The 21,053-nt window shown below is 33.2% G+C and overlaps 2 protein-coding genes and 1 long non-coding RNA gene across 4 annotated transcripts in view; 2 read left to right on the plus strand and 1 right to left on the minus strand.

Annotated features, from left to right (window-relative positions):
- The window catches only part of LOC130813371 (ABC transporter A family member 1), a 33,805-nt gene extending 24,368 nt beyond the window's left edge, over nt 1–9,437 (plus strand). For both annotated transcript variants that reach the window (XM_057679203.1, XM_057679207.1), the window contains 11 exons: nt 46–306; nt 414–549; nt 2,634–2,713; nt 2,802–2,909; nt 3,264–3,414; nt 4,830–4,966; nt 5,329–5,403; nt 5,519–5,819; nt 7,848–7,981; nt 8,887–8,945; nt 9,026–9,437. In XM_057679203.1, coding sequence (XP_057535186.1) covers nt 46–306; nt 414–549; nt 2,634–2,713; nt 2,802–2,909; nt 3,264–3,414; nt 4,830–4,966; nt 5,329–5,403; nt 5,519–5,819; nt 7,848–7,981; nt 8,887–8,945; nt 9,026–9,113 — 1,530 coding nt within the window. In that variant the 3' untranslated portion in view covers nt 9,114–9,437. The remainder of the gene's footprint in view (nt 1–45; nt 307–413; nt 550–2,633; nt 2,714–2,801; nt 2,910–3,263; nt 3,415–4,829; nt 4,967–5,328; nt 5,404–5,518; nt 5,820–7,847; nt 7,982–8,886; nt 8,946–9,025) is intronic.
- Nucleotides 9,438–10,560: 1,123 nt separating this feature from the next.
- LOC130813378 (heat stress transcription factor B-3) lies at nt 10,561–15,332 on the minus strand. The gene is made up of 2 exons (XM_057679212.1): nt 14,705–15,332; nt 10,561–11,491 (listed from the first exon to the last, which is right to left on the minus strand). The coding sequence occupies exons 1-2, from the start codon at nt 14,951–14,953 to the stop codon at nt 10,964–10,966; spliced, it is 777 nt and encodes a 258-aa protein (XP_057535195.1). The 5' UTR covers nt 14,954–15,332; the 3' UTR covers nt 10,561–10,963.
- Nucleotides 15,333–18,033: 2,701 nt separating this feature from the next.
- On the plus strand, nt 18,034–20,589 carry LOC130813384 (uncharacterized). The gene is made up of 3 exons (XR_009042213.1): nt 18,034–18,689; nt 19,400–19,469; nt 19,619–20,589. It is a non-coding gene; the product is annotated as an uncharacterized LOC130813384 (long non-coding RNA).
- Nucleotides 20,590–21,053: the final 464 nt, after the last annotated feature.

The following is a 21,053-nucleotide window of genomic DNA, read 5'->3' on the forward strand; positions in this document are numbered from 1 at the left end:
GAGAAACATTTACATTCTTTTTTGACCATTTCCTTGATGTTGCAGAGCATCTTCTATTTCTTATTGACACTTGGACTTGAAGTTCTACCACCTCACAAAATATCTGCCATTACAATTGATTGCTGTTGGAGAAGAATCAAGAGTTTACGCTATATGAATAGTAACAATATGTTGGAACCTTTACTGGGTTCATCTGATTCTGCGGCTGTCGACATTGATGAAGATATAGATGTAAAGGAGGAACGAGACAGGGTGCTTTCTGGTGCTGCGGATAGAGCTATTATATACTTGCGTAACTTACGAAAGGTGTCCTGCTTTTCTTTACTGTTTGAATGCAGTCCTTTTTTCTTTTTTTTTTTAATGATTTTACTGTTATAAATACTCGAAATTAAGATGAACATGTGGAATTTTAGGTCTACCCGGGTGGAGAAGTTCAAGGTCCAAAAGTTGCAGTTCATTCACTAACTTTTGCTGTCCATGAAGGAGAATGTTTTGGATTTCTTGGAACAAATGGAGCTGGAAAAACAACCACATTGTCAATGTTATCTGGTATTCCTTTAAAACACTGCACAAAATTACCCCTGACTGGATCACTTAATAGATGTTTTGGCAACTTATACTTTCATCATCCTTTATACAATCACAAGGCATCTAATATAATATGATTTTACTGAGGTATAACATGAAGTCAATCTGATCTCAATAAGTGTATACTCTTGTCTTCTATCGCTCAGCTTCTTCGCTTTTCTTGTTAACAAAAAAAGGAAAAATATCAAAATCCTGAATTTAGTTGTTTGGCTAAAATAATTCTGGCTTTCAAGAAAATCTCAAATAATTTTGAAGTCTTGAATATTTGTTATTATTGTAGGCGCACTGTTTGTTATTTTTGAAAATTAAGCATGAGACAGAAAGCCTTCGCAGTCCATCAACCCCTTGCTCTCAATAATTCATGAATAGAGCCCCATTTTGGGTTATATTTTCTCTATGCTAATTCTAACATAAGAACTGCCTCACACTCATTTCAGATGAGTATCATCCACAATCTCTTTAGCAATAAAACCTTCATCCATGATTTCTCTGTATGAAATAACACACGAATAGTGTCCAGAAATTCTAATTATTTGGCAGAACTATCGTGCCAATCTTGTCAACTCTAATCATTAAAACAAATAATCAATGATCGATTATTCCTAACTGTGGGAATGATCCTTCTTGGGAACAAAAATAACAAAGTTGCAGTTCATACTTTTCCCAGTAACCTTATAATCAAAATTTCTCTTCATTAACATTTTGTTTGGACAACAATTTTGGAGGGAAGGAAAGGAAGAGAAGGGGAAGGGAATGAAAGGAAAGGAAGCTCAGGGAATAATTAGGATAAGTCCCCCTTGTTTGTTTAGAAGGCTTAGAGCAAATGACCAAATCTAGCTTAACATTTTGTGGAAATGATCCTATGACAATGTGTTCTTAGACTGTAAAACCCACCCAACAATTCAAAACCATTTTATTGATGTGTTGCTAGTGTTCTTGATTACATTGAGATTGAATCCAACACTAAGTGTGATCACTTGCTAACGATTACTATAGAATAGCTCTCTCACTAAACCCTATGCTTTTGGCTTTAGAACACACTCATAAATGCTTCTAACCTGTGGTAGAGCAAATAATTAAATGTAATTATAGTGGGGGAAGAAACAAGGGATTTTAAATCCCGTAAACAAAACAGAGTAGGTTGCTCGAATGAGCACAAGCAGGCAGCAACTTCCAGAAAACTCGCAGCAACATCAGACATGCCAAAAGGGGGGTGCTCGAACGAGGGGCACAATGCTCATTTAAGCAAGCAGCAGCAGTACCCTTTGTTGCCTTTGATGTTTCATACAATCTTATGCACAGTATGCTCACCTTCCACTCCATACGCCACCATAGTTCATCCATCTATATAGCTTAGAGTCATTTATGAGTCACACTTAAAAAAAGGGAAAGGAAGGGCTAGGAAGTGAAATAGCATTTTCATTCCAATTCATTCCACATTTGGAGATTTGGTTGTCAACAAAATTAAGGCTTCAAACCCCTACCTTCCCTATCCCTCTCCTTTAAAATTGGTATCCAAACAAAGGAACTATATGCCTCCAAATTTCTCCCCTTTGCCTCAAATTTCCTTTATCCAAACGAAGTGCAAAGGTGGTAAAAGATAATCCTAGATCACCTCCCAGAAACTTGGAAAAATATGGTCACAAACCCAATTGGCTCGTGCCATATCTATACCAGTAACCTTCTGTCATTTACATGTCAATTTATACAAGGTCCTCTTCTTTCAGATTGGTTCCCTGCTTGCAGCTATATAGGATGCATTTTCTGTGCTTAGGTGTGTTAGAGAATGAGAACCTCTGCCTGAATGGAGAAACCAAGAAAATAAATTTTTGGGGTAAAATTTGTTTGCAGAAACTGTATTTAAACTTCTTATTAGAAGGGAATAATTGATCTTTTTAATCAACCTTACATTTGATGCAGCATTTAGAATCTCATTTGCTTATGACCATGATGGGAAATTTTATGTAGATTGTTCAAGTTATATGTTAAACTTGACCTTGATATAGTTTAAATGATCAATATTGTACAATAACTTTCATGTGCAGGAGAAGAATACCCTTCTGAGGGAACTGCATTTATATTTGGAAAAGATATACAGTCAGATCCCAAGGCCGCTCGTCAGCATGTGTGTCTTGCTTTCTTTTAATTAGTTTTGCCTCTAGAATACACGTATCTGTGGATTTAGACTGACTATCAATTTGTTGACTTAGCAGATAGGGTACTGCCCCCAGTTTGATGCTTTGTTAGAACATTTGACTGCAAGGGAGCACCTTGAGCTGTATGCAAGGATTAAAAAAGTACCTGACCATCGGATTGAAGAGGTATGTAATGTCATGGAACACATTCTTTCTGTTATTAATGGTAATACTATATGCTGAAGGTTGTTTCTGAAATCTTTAATATTCTCTTGTTTCTTATTTCTCCATTACTAGGTATGTAAATATTTTGCACTTCAACTGAATGTTCTGAACTCTGAAATATTATGTTGCATTCAGAGAAATATTTTTTCTCTAGTTTAATGTTAGCGGCCCCAAAAGCTTGGCTGACTGTGCTTTGTTCAGTCTAATCTTACTTTCTTGATACCTTTTTGTTTTCAGCCAATTACCTTTGTATTGTTTGTTGTCTTGTGTGGTTTAATTTTTTCTTATTGTGCCCTTGTTTTGCTGAATTTCCAGGTGGTTATGGAGAAGATAATTGAATTTGATTTGTTGAAGCATGCCAATAAACCATCTTTTTCCCTTAGTGGGGGGAACAAGCGCAAGTTGTCTGTGGCTATCGCAATGATAGGAGATCCTCCTATTGTCATACTTGATGAACCTTCTACAGGTACTTTTATGTGATAAAGCATCACTGATCAGACAAATGTCCTATTTCTTATATCATATATGGGTTTATCTATAGAATCCAAACACCGGTCAAACCCATTTTGCAGAAATTGGTTCAGATGTTCCCATTTGTATGTCATTCGTGACCTGAAATGGATTGGGACGTGAACCAATTCAGTCATATTAGCAAGCTCACGCGACAGTTGTTAGGTTGTTCAGGGCTCCCAAAATTGCTTCTCGTTTTTATTCCCTATCAGTATCTCTTCTTTATTTTTGGATGACAACTGGTTATTGTTACTCTCTTCAATATATAAAAGAATTGATTGAGTTTCACTTGAAGGTTTTGACTTTTCAATGTTGTAGGACTCCATATTTTGTTCAATGTTATTTTGGCATGACACCTGGTCATTTTGACTTTTCTGTTGATTTATATTTTACCAAGATGTTTGATCCCTCAATAATTTCCACATAGTTGAGCATCCCCTTTGTTTGTATATAGTGGGTTAAGTGTGCTTCCCTGCCATTCCTCTAGCATCCTAGTTATTTTTAAAACAATGTTAAATAGGTTTGTCAACCATGAAGCACCCTTTTCGCCTAAACAACTCCACACTTCAATAGGAATATTATCTGGGCCGATTACTTTGGCCCTCCCCGTTTTTCTGAGAGCTTTTTTCACCTCTTCCATTGTTATCTCTTTGCAAAGACCACGTTTACGAGGACCTTGTAAGTTGGTATTTTCTCTTCTTACCTCCACTAGGCCTCTAGCATCATTGAAAATAGAATGAAAATAAAAGAAAATTGTCCCTCATCGTACCAGGCAAAGTCATTCAACGTAGCTTCTCTTGTTTTTGCGCCCGTACCATGTTTCTAAGTCCATACAATGTTCTGATCTATTGCATTCCAGGTTTATGTGCTTTCAATTGTGATGTTCTTTTGGAGTGTGTGAATGACTAAATCAATGCCCTAGTGATATATTTAATTTGAAACATGTAAATGTCAGCCTGCTATGTGCTTTGTCTAAAGTTTGGATGATTAACTGCCGATTCTTAATGTTGCCAATCTGTTATCCTGGCTCATAAATCATAATAATTATGATCACAGACTCGAAGTGTTTTTGGTACTTCACTTTGATTAAGGTTGTTCCCTTGCTTAGCTTCTCGTACCGCAAGTCTCAAAACCTAACTAAGATTTACTTCATTGACTATGGTAGTGATATGAGACTCTAAATTAGAGTTGATGGCATGATTCAGTCTTTCTGGTTATCTTGATATTCCTCCTAGCTAGTTGTGATAATTTCTAAATCCAAGTGTTGGTGGTCAAGTTTGTGCACTTCTATATTTCAGTCTTTACGATTGTGTTCCTTAACTGTGGAAGCTGGACTAAATATAGTTACATGGTGGGAAATTTGCTCTGTAGGCATGGATCCTATAGCAAAACGATTTATGTGGGATGTCATTTCCCAGTTGTCTACAAGACGAGGGAGAACAGCAGTTATACTCACTACACACAGCATGAATGAAGCTCAGGCTCTGTGCACTAGGATGGGAATAATGGTATCAAGAGCATTTTTTTAGTCTATTTCAATGGGGTCAAAGTTATATAATTCTTTGGTTTTGAATTATAATGGAATATAGTAAAATGACTCGTTAAATCGTGTACACTTATTATTTATGTGAAGTTGCACTTGGTGTTTGCTACCAAGGGTCAATTGGAAACAACCTCTTTGTTAGTTCTATCATTAACAAGGGTAAGGTTGCGTACACCTGATCCCCTAGCACTACCCTAGGTAGGAGCCACTTAATGGCGTTTGCCGTAATGTAATGTTTTTTTTTTGTGGTGGAATGTTGTGTAGGGTGCTCTTTGCTGTTTTTAGCTTTTAGTGATTTTATTAGTTTTCTGTTTTTGGTGGCTGAAGGTTGGGGGGCGGTTACGATGTATTGGAAGTCCCCAACATCTGAAGACACGATTTGGAAATCATCTTGAATTAGAGGTACAAACTAAAATCATTGCTTCAACTGTACCTATGTTGGCCTTCTTAACAACAAGAAATAGTAGAGATTTATAAATCATGAGAATATTTTTTTGGTTTTACATTTTTCTTTCAGGTGAAACCAACAGAAGTAAACTCGGAGCAACTGCATGCCCTGTCGCTGATGATTCAAGAGAAGCTTGCTAAAATTCCATCTCAGCCTAGAAGCTTGCTAGGCGACCTAGAGACGTGCATCGGAGCTGCTTATATCACTCCCAACGATGTCTCAGTGGCTGAACTTAGCTTGTCAAGCGACATGATAGTCATGATAGCTCGTTGGCTTGGCAACGAAGAACGAGTAGAGGCTCTAGTAAGTTCCAGCATGACATCTGATGGTTTTTTCAGTGAACAGTTATCAGATCAACTACTTCGTGAGGGTATGACCCTTTCCTACTCTGTTTTCTCTTTCTCAATAGTCCATTATGAAATTTCCGCTGTTGAGTTGGTGATTTTACTACTGTAGCTTTTTTTCTGTTTACAATTATTGCTTACTGGCTTCATATCAAGTTTAAATCTCGATTCTGAAGAGTGAACCAAAATAGTCACTCGGACCTTGCTTAAGATTAATATTGTGGTCAAAACAAGAACAAAATGAATTCTTCTTTCAACATGAATCCTCTCTTGATTTTCCTGCATATATCATACCGCTGTTCAGCTGTGGACATTTCAAGCTTATTTGCCTGTTTAATTGATGCTAGGACTGACTATTGGGGGTAAGGAAGGAATTAAATTGATATTCTCCTTGAATAGTGGCTTGAAGAGGAATAAGAGAGGGGAATCATATAAATAGGGGGATTAGAGATTGAAAAATCATGTGAAAAGTTTGACGTATTATTTTCATTTCTTAGTTATTTTGGAGCCTCAAGCCACTCAAAGTGCTTGCGATGAATTAGTTTTTTCCCTCAATGAGGTTTTCAATATTCTCTTCTACATTAGCTGCCAGTGTTGAACATGGATGAGTAGTATTGAGTACTTAGCTCATAACAACATGCTGCTTGCTAGTTAAATTTTACGTTTAGACGGTTTGGGTTTTGAAATTATTGTAGTAACGATAATTCAGCTAGATCTTGTTTGCCTTGTGTCATGATTGATGCAGGAATTTTGAAGTTGATTTATTGATAATTTTAGCAAGTAGGTCAGTGATCTGTTAACAAATCCTTCTAGTATTATAAAGTATTGATAAGAAATCTTGTTATTTATGAATTGTGATATTGCGTCTTAATTCTTGGGCAGACTGCAATCTGCATACATAGTTCACTTGAAGAAAATGTTGGGGACTGTAAGTGTATCAATTCTTCCCCACAGATAATAAAAATGGGAAAGAATGACGAGCTAAAAGGAGGAAATTACATGTTTTTCCAGAATGTAGGGTCACTGCCTAGCATAAAGTCGTATCACCTAAATTGAAGTAATTAAGAAATAGGGATCATATCCACAAGGAACTTGTCACCTTGGATGAAAATCTAGTATGTTGTATCATAAGGGATTTGTTGTAACAATATAAAATAATATGGATTGGGTTGGGACTCGGGAGTACTTAGATCATAAGTAATGTTGGATTTGGGAGTTCGTAGATTACGAGTAATGTTGGATTGGGTTGGAAACACTTAGATTACTAGTAGTTTTGGGAGTATAATATCACAAATATTGTTGCTGGAAGGGGCAAAACATGAAATTTAGAGGGGGGGGATGGAATAGCCAATATACAAATAACTTATTTATTGTTGAATGACCGACACAATAGCAAAAAATACCTTTTATTTTCTTTTGAGTCTTGTTGATTTTGTGATGCTTAATTAACCTTTATATCATATATTATAAATTATTAAGGGCCAAGGGGGGCGGATTAAAAATTCAATAATTCATGTTTTGGACCCCGGTGTCACTTCGTCTATGGTTGCTGAAATTTGGCAAATGGACTTTGTTTCCCAGTTTAATAGCAGCTAATTGTTGATCTGCTTACTTAGAATGATTATCAGATGATGTTGAATCATCTGTATCTGTATTACATTGACTGTGGTGTTAACTTTTAAGTAGTATGAACTTCAAGTTTTTCAGTGAACTAATAAAGCAAATTTTTTGTGTGGATATCCTGCTAAATCTGTAACATATACAGTACTGTTACTCTAAATGGGTATGTTCTTTGGTAAATATTGATCCAGATTGAGATGGGAGTATGAAACTTATGTAAACAATTCAAACAGGGTGATAGTTTTCAACTGTTATTCTACTTTGCGTAATATGATCTTTGTGTTCATTTGGGAAATACCTTTTTGTGTTAAAGTCTTTCCTTTGTTCTGGAAATATGAGCTTTCCCTTTATAGGAAGTGGTTCCACTTGGTTCCTCTAGATAGGATAATTATAGAATACCAATGCCTTTGCTTCACTAAATTATGTTTGTATAGGTGGCATTCCGTTACTGGTGTTCTCTGAATGGTGGTTGACCAAGGAGAAGTTCACTGTAATAGAATATTTCATTCAATCATCATTTCCTGGTGCAACATTGCAGGGGTGCAATGGATTGAGTGTCAGATACCAGGTACTGAGAATCTTCCAACCTTGCACTCCTTGCTTATTTTTTCTTTGTTGGCTTTCTGTAATGCCTGTGTATAGATTCCTGCAATGCAAATACTTTGTTGGAGAGAATATCAGCTTTCAAGCTTTTTAATGATATATTTTAGATCCTTATGTGATTGCTTTGGATCACACTCATATACCATCATAGTAAATCCTGCATGATCATTTGTAGTAAGCTTTTTTTTCAATTGATTGTATTTTGGGCTACCAAGTGATCGGGAATAATAAGGCTTTGGCGGCGGCATTGTTTGGGCTAGCAAGTAAATGTTGTCTGTTATATTAGCTAATGTAGTTGAAGTATAATTGCGACCGTTGGCACTCTAGCTTCAAAAGGTTTGTGATTTCAAATCTGAGACAGTTTTTCCTACTATTGAATTGAGGGACATGTTGTCCTATCTGCAAACTTTAATATTCTAGTCTCTCATAGTATCCTTATTCACTTTCCACTAGCTTTATTTGATTTCGCATATCAATTTCGTCCTGCTACATGTAAACCCTTTTTGAGTGCTCAAGCTTTACATGAATGGTGAGTTGCAGCTGTAGGAACACTACTGCTATCCCTACCAGCTGTACCAACTGGCTGGGTTGTATCATAGATTGTGATGCATAGCTTCATCTAGAATGTTTCCTTATGCAACTCCCACCATGAGATGATCCACGTGTAGTAGTCTAAAGTCTAAACCTCCATACATGTATCACTTTTTTTCTGTATAAGTTGCTCTAGCTTGCAAAACTTGATGTTTGCCATGCGACCATGTCACTTCCATGTGACCTAGCGGTTGACAATGGTAGAAACTCATGGGTGTTTCTCTGTTCATGGAGGGTTGCTTCTACTGAACCTGTTATGATATATATTTTCTTTTGCAGTTACCTTTTGGGGAGAATTTATCATTGGCAGATGCTTTTGGTCACATAGAACGAAACAGGTAACGATCTGAATAAATCTGTTGATTGTACTGAAGCTCTTCTTTGTTTCTAAACCTTGTAAAAAAATCTTTTTTTTCAGGACTCGAATTGGCATAGCGGAATATAGCATCAGCCAATCTACTTTAGAGACCATTTTCAATCACTTTGCCGCCAACTCATCATCATAATTATCTAATGGATCGTTGAATATCTTGTAGCCACTTTCGCGTGAGCGGATCTCAAAGTTAGTGTCACTGATAAGCTTACAATAGATAGAGATCGTAGTAATGGCTGGTGGGTGATGGATACAAATTTCATGATAATGTTCATTACAGTTATCGAATATCAATGTGAATTTGTTCTTGTATCTAACAAATCAGAAACTCTGATGTACTATACTATATTGATAGCAAAGCCACTTGTTAAACCATTAAATTTATATTATAAGATGGATGATGTAAATCTATCCAAGTGATGTTAAAGGTGTATATATTAAACAGAGCAAAGTAGATTATTTACTGTGTTATTTTTGATGATTTCTTGCCTTTGTGCTTTGTATATTCAAAAAATGTCCAAAGACAGCTTAAAGTTTGAAGTTCAGAATAACTCTATAGTGCTAATCATGTTAATTCTGAAGCTGAGGCCTGAGATAATACTTCCTCAATTTTTTTAATCCTTTTAAAATGGCAATATTTCTTTTTATTCGAGTTCAATCATGTTTAGTTCATCTGATTACTGATTTAACTGTGTTTATTTATTAAAACTGATTTTTACCGATTATAATTATTTTTTAATTATAAATTATTACAGAATTGTACAGATTAAAATTAGTCATAAAGGTTCTTATCTATTTAAACTTTTAAGTGATGTCAAATTAGCCATAAAAGGTTCTCTATGTTCGGACTCTTCACTTCATTTTAAGTGTTTTGTTACATTAATGGGTTTGACACTTACACAACAAATCTTTACATTATACGAGTGTGAATAACAAAGGTTTAAATTATTTATCGTGAAATTCACCACTACAAATTAAGTTGAACATATCAAAGGCGAATATGAGAATTGAATTTTCTCTCAGTTGGAGCAAGTATTATTTAGGTAATATTATATGTTTAATTTTTACATTGTTCTCCTTTTCTCTCAATTAATCATGTAATAATAAAAAAATTAAAAGCCTAAACATTTTAATGATAGAGAAAATAAAATAAAAAGATCTTCCACTCTTTGTATAATTTATGAGAGAAAGGAGGGGAAAAAAGGAAGAGAAGGGACGGAAGGGAAAGGAAGAGGGGGTTAGACAATTGGGAAAGTCTACGTTATTTGGTTAATAACAAATTAATGGACTTAATCCATTTATATCCCTTACTTTCAAAGCCCTCCCTTTTAAAATTAGTACCCCAAACAAACGAAATTATAACCCTTTCATTCCTTTTTTTTCAATTTCCTCGATCCAAACAAACTGCAATGATCGTAACTTGAAGTGATATAAATAATGAGTATATGACTTTGAGATCACAAAGTGGAATCTCCCTATTAGGTAAGCTATAAACATATTTGATTAAATATGTCTTTATTTATGTTTTTCTATTTGATTGTTAAGGTTAGCACAAGCATATAAACTATGATCAAGATTCAAAACTAAAAGAGTTATAATTCTTATTTACCGTCACACATTTGAAAAAGGTTTACTTAGCTTCTTCAATGTGTGGAACAAGTGCCCTTTACCTTCCATATATGATATGAAGTATACATTGGTTCACATCTTTCTTTGACTCAAAGAAAGACTAAAACCAACTAATTGTCCTTTATTCATATATAATTTCTAAATCACATTCTTAAACTATTACAAGTTCAATCTTTCTTTGGTTGAACTGTTTTTTTCAAGAGAAAGTTCTATCATTAATAACATATCTTTCTAATGTACTTGTATCGATACCTATAGGCTATAGCCATTAACCACCAGATATCAGTTATCAACCACCAGCAATTGGCTATCAGCCATTAGCTATCGGTTATCAGCCATCAGCCATGTAAAGAATTACTTGCACGACTGAGATAATAAAATTCTAGCTGTATCATAAACCTCTTCCGATCTCTTCCTCTTCGTCTCCCTTTGTCCTTGAACTTCTAATTTTACCCCGAACAATTTCAGCTGTCTTTCGCATTTATCATCATTATCATCATTGTCGTCGTTGTTGTTGTGGCAGTTTTCCTTTCGGTTTGCGTAGATTGCAACTAAGTCGAAGAGTTCCTTGCACTTGTTCTTCATGGTTGTGAGTTCTGAACTTAGCACACCATTTTCCTCTTTCAGTCTCTTGTTTTCGTGCACCAAATTATTGAACTCAGAAGATGATGATGAAGACGAGGATCTTTGATCTTCGTCTTGATTGCTTGTTGGAGGTTCTGAGCTCGTTTGTTTGAGTGTCGGCGGTGCCACCGCGGTCAGTGGTTGTTGACGGTGAGTCCAGGCTTTACGTCGTCGAATTCGGCCAAGTAATTCTCGTTTGCCTTGTTGGAACATGTTGTTGCTGAATTCCCATCGGCTTGTTGCCACTTTCCTAAACCCCTATGAGCGTAAACAAGAAATTCTTCCTAGTTAGTCAATTACTCTATTTTACTTATCGGTGTCCTTTTTATTTTGCTTCTGAAAGTGATATGTTTCCTCTAAACGTGTTATTGTTTGTAATTTCAAAATACTTCCTCTGTTTTTTTTTACTTGCACCAAAGGAAAGTTTCACACGCCCCAATGTACTAATTCAATCGTTAATATATCTGATATACACATCGAAAAATTATAGAAACTGAAAATTAATAAAATTCACGTTGAGACGATTCTAACAAGATCACACATGACTATATTTTAACTTATAGATTAACGACAATATGAAAATTAAGTGACATTAATAAATAGTGTCAAATTGTCCTTTGGTGCAACTAAATAAAAACCGAAAACCGAGGAAGTAGTAGTTTCAAATGGACCAACAATCTAAAATTCTTACTTTTACCTGTTTTAATGTTACAGTTTTCATGTTTATAATTTAGCTTTGATAATAGCTTCTCTTAAATGTGCACATGACTATGCTCGTCAAAACATTCGAGCTGATAAATTTTGGAACTTGTAATTTTGATCGAATTAATTTTGGATTGGCTCATTTTTGTTGGGTTCAAAATTTTTAAAATTAAAAAATTCTTCATTAAATATTCCGACAAGTTATAAAATAGTTTTTAATAAAATTATTTTCTTATAAATAACTAATTAAAATTTAAGGTTAAAGATTAAAATTTTGGGTAAAACTTATTAATTTTCAGACAAGTTTTTGGTTAATTGTGGTTGTATCAAAATTTCACAGGTCTATCCACAACTTAGTGCTAAAATTTATAGTTTCACCTTAATTTAATCCTAAAGGAATAATAAACATTATGTAAAATGAACTTAATAGTATGGGGAAATACTTCTTATGTTTCATTTTGTTCATCACATTGTTTTTTTTTTTAATTGTTTTCAAGCATATTCAAATTTTAATATCTATAAAATTTTATATAATAAGACGAATCTAACAAAATAAAACAGATAAAAAATCATTTAACAAAGCCCTAGAATTTTGACATTTTCTTGACAAACATAAGTAAACAAAACGTGTAAAATTCAAAACCTAACAACTCTTAACATCTTCCTCCTTTATAAAATATAAAATAATTTGATCATTTGAAATGTCCAACTTTAGAAAAGAGTATTTGTATTTGTTAATCACAAAGACTTTATTTTTATTAAATGCATGCATAAATATGTGCAAGTAAGTGGCTATTCAACATATTGTCTTTATGGGCAATTTCCAATTCAAAATTCTACACCTCAATTTCGACTAATAAACTTTTTATAAGGGTGATTAAAACTTTCTTCTTTGAGCAATTCATAAATTATATTTGACCAAAACAAATATAATACTTTTCACTAAGTGAATGGGTTGTTCAAATCAAAGATTTTAATTAACTCGGTTTGTCATATACTCGCATTTCATTAATTAAAATTGAAGTAATTTAACTTTTTATTTTATTTTAAGTAAAGGTCTTAAAAGCGATTCACCCCATATTCACTCCACCTTATATAATGAAACTGGATTTTGATTTGACTTTTAAAATGTCTTTATAATTATGTAAAAATTATTATAAACACGTGACTTGATTTGACCTGATCACAAAACACCTGACTTGAAACTGAGCTAATGGGCCGAGTAGATACCTCTAATTCCAAAGATGTATAAAGGTTATAGACTAACATTTTCTTTTGTTCCATTAAATTCGGTTAAAATGTGAATCAAAAGTTTAAGTTGATGATAGAAGCTTAATCACATTATTCACTCTCATGTTACCTCACACGAAAGTCTTTGAACTAGATGTGTGAATGCAACATAAATTCACCTTATACTTGACGCTAGTTTCATCAAAAGAGATGAATAAAATTTAAACTCGTAACTCAGCTCTAATACCATATTAGAAAATCAACTCAATCAAAATTAAAATCGAAGGTTGAGGCTCCAATACTTATTATACACTCTATGTTTTGTATAACACAATTAAGGATGGGGTTAAAATTTGTCAAGGGTAACAATACAAGACTATGACTCTTAGCTAGGAGTGTATTAAATTTAGATTACATATGTGCCCTTTATCCCAAAGTTGGTCAAAATATTATAATTACTCAAAGCAAACGCAACTTAAAGGATTATTATATTTATTAAATAATATTTTTGAATCAAAGAGACAAATACCAACTACGGTCATAATCAACTTGTTGAAAATAACTTGAGACCTTTAATCCTTTTCCCATTTGCTAATCATGATTAACGAAGCTTCACAAAAGGGCAACTACAAACATCAACACTTTTATTAGGATCAACTTTAACATAATTAAAGTTCTAATTAGTATAACATCAAATAATGTCTATGTTAATATTATTCCTAGCTACCACAAGAATTATCCGTATTAGTTTGGATGGATTGTAATTAGAGATAAAGCATCTGATCAATGGAATTAACTCATCAACATCTTATATGATATCAGTCGGTCACCTAAGTGAACTTTAAGAAGTCGGATATCTAAAATTTAACTTATGTTATAAGAAAATTATTTTTAATTGGCAATTTTTAATGACAAATTAAATATTATCTATAATTTCACATATAGTAACATAAATATTTTAATAATTTATTTACAATACAACTCACTATAATTTAATATTAAATAATTTAAATCAATGACAAAATTGTTGTATTTTTGAAAAACTACTATCTCTAATGGATTATCTCTACTTTCATATTGACTTTTACTTAGGATTGTTAATAATATAATCCTCCCTTCTAATGTAATCAAATATCTTAAAAGCTTTTACATATATGCACTAATTAATTTAATCCTAATATTTTTAATTTTATTCGATTAAAAATTATAAAAAATTTACATCAATAAAATTTACATATAATCGAGATGAATAAAAAAATGATGTAATTGACTGACTATATATTCTAACTAACATAAATTAAAAGAAAACACAAATTAAGAGTCAATTGTAAATAGTCATTTTACGTATATATTTTCCTTCATACAAGAAGGAGAGGAAACGATTTAACTCTATACGGATAAAATAATAAATCTTCAATCATTACGTCAATCGATAATTCGGTGTCCATTTAATTCGTGTTATAAATATAAGTCCATCATAAATATCAATAATGCAATAATAATAATAATAATTTAAAGAGTATGTAAAAAAGAACATACGTAAGTATTGAGTTGTCTAACAAAGCTAGAGAAGTTGCAATGCTTAAAGAGTGTAGGAAGCAAATCCCGGGAAAACTCCGCCGGCTGCCACACGACGAAGGCGGTTCCGCCTTCGTTCCACGAGATCATCGGGTCGGTTTCGGGATCATCCACAAGCATATACGTCTTCAACAAAAAGGGTGCCGAATTCTGTTTTCTTACAATTTCATATTCTAACAACCCACCACCCTTTTCACACACACGTTCCATAATTATATCCAAACTTAATAATAAAAAACCTTCTATTAAATATATTTATATATAAACACTTATTATAAAAAATGGTCGAAAAATAATATATTTTGTATGGATTTTTATTAAAAGGTACTAAGAAAAGAATTATATTATTAATAAGAAGGTGAAAAAACTGAGAAAAGAAGAAGGGAAGTTAAGAACTCCCAACCCCAACAGTAGAAACCTAAGACGACTCCACAATTCATGAGATTTGCAAGATGGATTGCTTCTTTATTTTTTATTTATTTTCTTTTTTTTTGGTTATTTTCTCTCTTAATGTTTTTCTCTCATAATGTTTTTTTTTTTGCTTTGGTTTCTCTTGGAAGTTGGAAGAACGATGAAGTGGTTGAAACGTATGTTTAATGTTGGACTTCTTCCTTATATAATGCGATAATGCACTACACTAGTTTCACACTTTTCATAGAATAATAATAATATTAAAAAATGATACTACCTCTTATTTATTTTACATAAATTTTTGTAAGAGACGGTCTCTTTGAGAGATCATCTCTAATTGGACCGGTTCATTATACATTTTTTAAAATATTATAAGTAGGCATTAAAAATAATGTAAGTTAACATTTAAGATATTAAAAGCAGGCATTAAGGATACGATAAATAAGCATTAAGGATGATGTAAGTAGGCATCAAAAATATTACAATTCGACTTACCGTTGACCGAGTAAACAGGGTCATCACGGGGTTTATTTCCCAAAAAACTTAAGTCACACTTCCAAAACTTGAGCAAAAGGGTCACCAGATCTCTATCGTAACTAACTCAGCTAATTCTCAACCAAACATTTAACTAAAACGCAAGGTAAACATATAGATCACCTTAAGTTCAATGTAACCAACACAACCAAGTCTAATATACATTTATCCAAAAATCTAATACAAAACTACAAAATTCCCACATGCTCAGCTCAACATAACATCGTTGGAAACTCTAATCACTTCTGCTAATCCATTATTCCCGACCAATTCCGATCTGTAACAAACTAAAAGTTGAAAACAATAGAGGATCAGATTAAACTGAATGAGAAGTAAGAATCTAAAACAACAAACACCGTAATTTCCAAACAAAGGTTTAAAAGCAACATCAGTTTTCTAGATCTATGTGCGCACATGGAGTTTAGTTTGAGAGGTGCCCGGTAGCTCTAAGGCTATGTTGCTCTCGGGTGAAGCTAGTCAATATCTGAATGACAACTCGCCTCAAAAACAAGGAGTAGGGAACAATGTTCCTCAACTCCGTCAATGACCAGCTCGCAAGTCCGATCCATTGACCACATCATAATATCAACATAAGCAGTAAACAACAACATTTGTCTCAACAATTTTCAATTTCAAAAGAGTTTTAACAAAAAGGTTTATTTTCAAGAATGCAGTTTGGGCAGACCCTTTAAGAGACTGTTACTACTCACCAGAACACTTCAGGAAGCTAAGTCTGGTTCTCCGTGATCACTAGAAGGGTTTTTCGATGATGTCGCCTCTTGAAGCATAACAAATATAACATGACAACAAAGCATACGATACTACAAACTAGGTTCATATAACTCATTGCACCTCCTCCTAAGACTATGACTTAATCAAGGATTATATTCTAACATTTCTAAGCATTAAAGGACTCTGCACTCCTAATTCAAACACTCCATATCATCAAAATATTTTAACCGTGATCTAGGCTTGTTTAAATTCTTTTAAAGATTACCCGCTTCTCTAACTCTATATTTTCCAAGTAACACTATATGTACTTCCATAACAAAAACAAGAATACTCCTAATTCATACCAAAGATTCCAATTATTCACTACTTTCTCTAATATTAACCCTTTCTCAACACAATTCTTACTCAGTAATTCTCATCATTTTCTACTAATGATCAACATCAAACAATTTTAACCCAACATAAAATCTTCATAATAATATCAACAAAATCTATAATCTCAATATTTCTTTAAATCAATGCAAACACTCTAAGATTCACTTAATTAACATCATTCAACATCAAGGTTCTCTTGTTCCCTTATTTTAAAATAATTCTTTATAATGTATCTTGAAATCACTAATCTCATAATATACTAGTAACACTCATTTCCATAAATTTCTCAATATGAGCTCATCTAACTAATACATATAAGTTTCCAAGATTCTTCAACATTTAGGGTTTAACACATGAACAAAAGATTACACAAGTGAGAATCATATCAAAGCAAATAACCTTATATGAACAAGAAAATAAAGCAAAAAAGAAGAGCAAAAGAACAATCAAGAAGCATATACCTCTTGGTGACGGCAGAAAGGAATGGAAAAAAATAGATTTCGAAATTAATCTCTGACTTGGATTTCGATGCCTAATCAAACAGGACCAAACTTCATTTATTTTTTCCCATTTCGGCAGAATTCAAGGGTTTGGAAGGGGAATTTCGGCTGCTGCTATGTTGACCACTTCTTCAACGGAAGAAAAGGCTCACATTACTGATTTTTCTCGAAAATCCGATCAGAGGTAAGCTATGGTTTGATTCTTTGAGAGAAAAAGAACAAAAGAATAAGGGAAGGAAAGAATCAAACAATAATACATAGTGATTAAGAAGATTTGAACCTTTATCTTTACACCATAAGTCGACAAGAAATACAATGCCTCCATAAATTGCTTCGAATCATCCAATAATAGCGGTAAGAGATGAAGACTTGCTATATATCTTGTGAAAACCTAATGTAGAAGATGATTAGAGTTTGGTTTGCCCTAATTTTGGAGTGCTAGAAGGTGGGGCGTTTATTCTAATTTCTCTTTTAATCTGAAGTTCGAAGATGGAGAAGGTGAGCGGAATGGAGACTGATTCGAATGGTTTGAAGAAGGAGGATGAGAAATGTCTGCTTCACTTTTGGGTTCATACGCGTGAGAGAGAAAATGTAACATTTGAGAATTTAATATTGGGAATTTAAAATAAGTATTAGAACGAAAATTATTTTGGGTTGAGTAGAATAAATAATCGTGAGCTAAGATAACGAAATAAATAATTAATCAAATAAAAATATCAAAATCAGTTTGCCCTAACAATACTAATGTTCACTTTTCCCTCTTGCCTTGCCTAACCCAGATTCAATAAACAAACTTTTCTCTGAGTTCTTCCTTCAAAGAACAAGCAATGGCGGCTACTTCATAGTACATATCTTTTTCCCTTCTGATTTTCGAACAAACAGATTTCAGCACACATTCCTTTGAGTTTTCGCAACATCCTTCTTATTTATTCTCTGAATTTGCGAAAGATAGACTAATCACCATTGTTACTTGAAGTTCTAAAATTAAGCAACAATGCCGGCCATCGTCTTCCTTCGCTCGATGCAACAACCGAGTACAACAATGGCTTGTACTCCTTGTCTTTGATTTTCGAAGAAACTGGGTTTTTCTTCCTCTGATTTCGAAAATAACAAACAAAATAATAATAATAATAATAATAATAACCAATTAGGTATATTCTTCCTCTTTGATTTTCAATGTATTATTGCAGCATTCATCCCTATTTCCTCTTAATTCGAACAGATTTCAGTACTTTCTTCCCTACTCGTTCTATGATGATGATTCAAAGAACCAAACAACCATGGATTCCCTCTTGCGCTAATTTCGCAAGCAAGCATCAGTTTCTTTAAACAGCAACAAGCCGCAACCTTTTTTGTTTTCTCACTCTTTTGGCGCCTGGTTTCGTGAAGAAAAGGTAAAGATTACCTTATTGATTAATTCCTTCAAATCCTACATTATCTTATATATGTATATTTACTCTTTCCTTATGTCAAATTAGCAAGTATTCTCATTCTTTTTCCTTATCATAGAACCGACAATCATGAAGAGCAATGTATCATTCTAAGACATTTTATCATACTTGTTTTAATTATATATTGGCCAAAAATTAAGATTGGTATTGGGTATTGAAATATTAGATTGTTATTAGGAAATTTTGGGATTCTCTTGGAATATAATGGTAATGGAAAAGTATCTAGTAATTTCATGTTCTTGAATAAATTAGGAGTTTCTTGTGGATAAAATAATTGTGGTTATTTAATTGGATAGTTAGGCACTCTTGTAAGAAATGGATATTATGTTGATTGATAGATTCAGATGAAGTTGAGATTAATCATTTTGATTGTGGATACTCGTCAATAGCTAATTGTTAGATGATTTAATATTTTAGATAGATTATTAATTCTTTATGAGCAATAGCAATTGTGGGCTAGAATGTTTACTTCTAGTTTAATAAGATGTAAATGTTGAATTAAGGATTAGAAAATATGTACTTTTACGATGATTGAAAATGTTAAAACATGAGTGATGGTTAATCTTTAGTTTTAGGGTAGATGTAATAAGTTATATGTTAGTATAGTAGCATCGAGCGCACGCTTGTGACATCATGTTATTGTCATACTTCAGAAGGCGACATCATCGAGGAACCCTTCTAGTGATCGCGAAGAACCAGACTTGGCTTCTTGAATCGTCTTTGGTGAGTAGTAGCAGTCCCTTAAAGGGTCTGATCAGACTATATTTCTTGAAAATAAACTTTTTACTAAAGCTCTTTTGAAATTGAAAATTGTTGAGACAAATATTGTTGTGACTGCTTATGTTGATATTATGATATGGTCAATGGATCAGGCTTGCGAGCTGGTTATTGACGGAGTTGAGGAACATCGTTCCCTGCTCTCTGTTTTTGAAGCGAGTTGTCATTCAGATATTGACTAGCTTCACCCGAGAGCGACATAACCATAGAGCTATGGGGCACCTCTCAAACTAGACTCTCTAGGAAACTGATGTTACTTTTAAATCTTTGTTTGGAAATTACTGTGTTTTGTTGTTTTGGATTGTTACTTCTCATTCAGTTTAATTTGGCCTTCTGTTGTTTCCAATTTTTAGTTTGTTTACAAATCCGATCCAGTCGGGAATGATGGATTAGCGGAGTTGATTAGAGTTTCCAAGGATGTTATAATGAGTTGAGCACGTTAGAGTTTTGTACTTTTGTACTAAACTTTGGTAATATATTAGTCTAGACTGTATTGGTTATGTTGGACTTTTATAGAGACTTTTATGATTACTTTATGTATTAGATAGATGTTTGGATTGAAAATTAGCTGATTTTGTTATGATTTAGAACTAAAGACTCTTTACGCAAGTTTTGGGATTGAGATTCGAGGTTCTTGGGAAGTAAACCCCGTGATGACCCTGTTTACTCAGTCAATGGTAAGTCGAGTTGTTACAGAAAGAGAGGAGGGCTTTTGGGTGTTGTTTTTGTTTTATCAATTTAAAAGAAAAGGAAAATAGTAGAGGAATTAAATTGAGAATATTTTATGCCATGTGTATTTAAGATCATTCTCGCACTAGTAATTCTCTTAAATTCACTCGTCTTAAATTATTATTTCTCAAATGTTACAAAAAATAAGGTAATTAGGTATTAATCTTTAATAAGTTGGACTTAAAATACATCTCTCAACTAGACAATCTTTCAGAAGACTAGCTGTTTATTTTAATGGTTTTATTTGCCATGTAGGAAAATACTAGAATATCTCCAAGGAAAATAAAATATATCAAAATATCTTTCTAATATTGAGGATATTAAGGTTATTGTGTTTTCTATATTATTTAAGTTAATATTGTTTTTATTTCCTTATTTATGTCTTGATTATTTGTATAAATAGAGGTATTATCTCTTATTATTATTTAATACCCCCACCGTCTTCATATGTTCTTCTCAAATAGAATTTATGAATTTATGTGGGGTCTTGTTAGTTTCGTCTCAATATATACTTTCTAAATATCAACTTTTCAGAATTTTTAAAAACTCACAATTAAATTTATTTGATTTTAAAGTTTGCATTGAGATCTACAAAAAAGGTGAATGGAAAGAACATTTGAAAACAGAGGGAGTACAGCCCAAAACCCTAATCTCTACTTTATTTTTCTGCATTATTAACTTTTTTATGATATCAGAGCAAATAGTATTTTCCGGCGACCTATATCTAGGCCCTCATCGTTTTTTTGTCTCAAAAACACAAAAAAAAAATATATTCAAGAACCAAAACAAACAAAAAAACCA

Source organism: Amaranthus tricolor, chromosome 1, assembly GCF_026212465.1.
Source record: "Amaranthus tricolor cultivar Red isolate AtriRed21 chromosome 1, ASM2621246v1, whole genome shotgun sequence".
NCBI lineage: Eukaryota > Viridiplantae > Streptophyta > Magnoliopsida > Caryophyllales > Amaranthaceae > Amaranthus > Amaranthus tricolor.

Bases quoted from the DNA above. Each gene is read 5' to 3' on its own strand.
- LOC130813378 (XM_057679212.1), bottom strand. From the start codon at position 14,953: ATGGAACGTGTGTGTGAAAAGGGTGGTGGGTTGTTAGAATATGAAATT. The intron at 11,492-14,704 runs GTATGTTCTTTT...TTACGCTCATAG, and splicing joins TTAGACAACTCAATACTTAC to GGGTTTAGGAAAGTGGCAAC.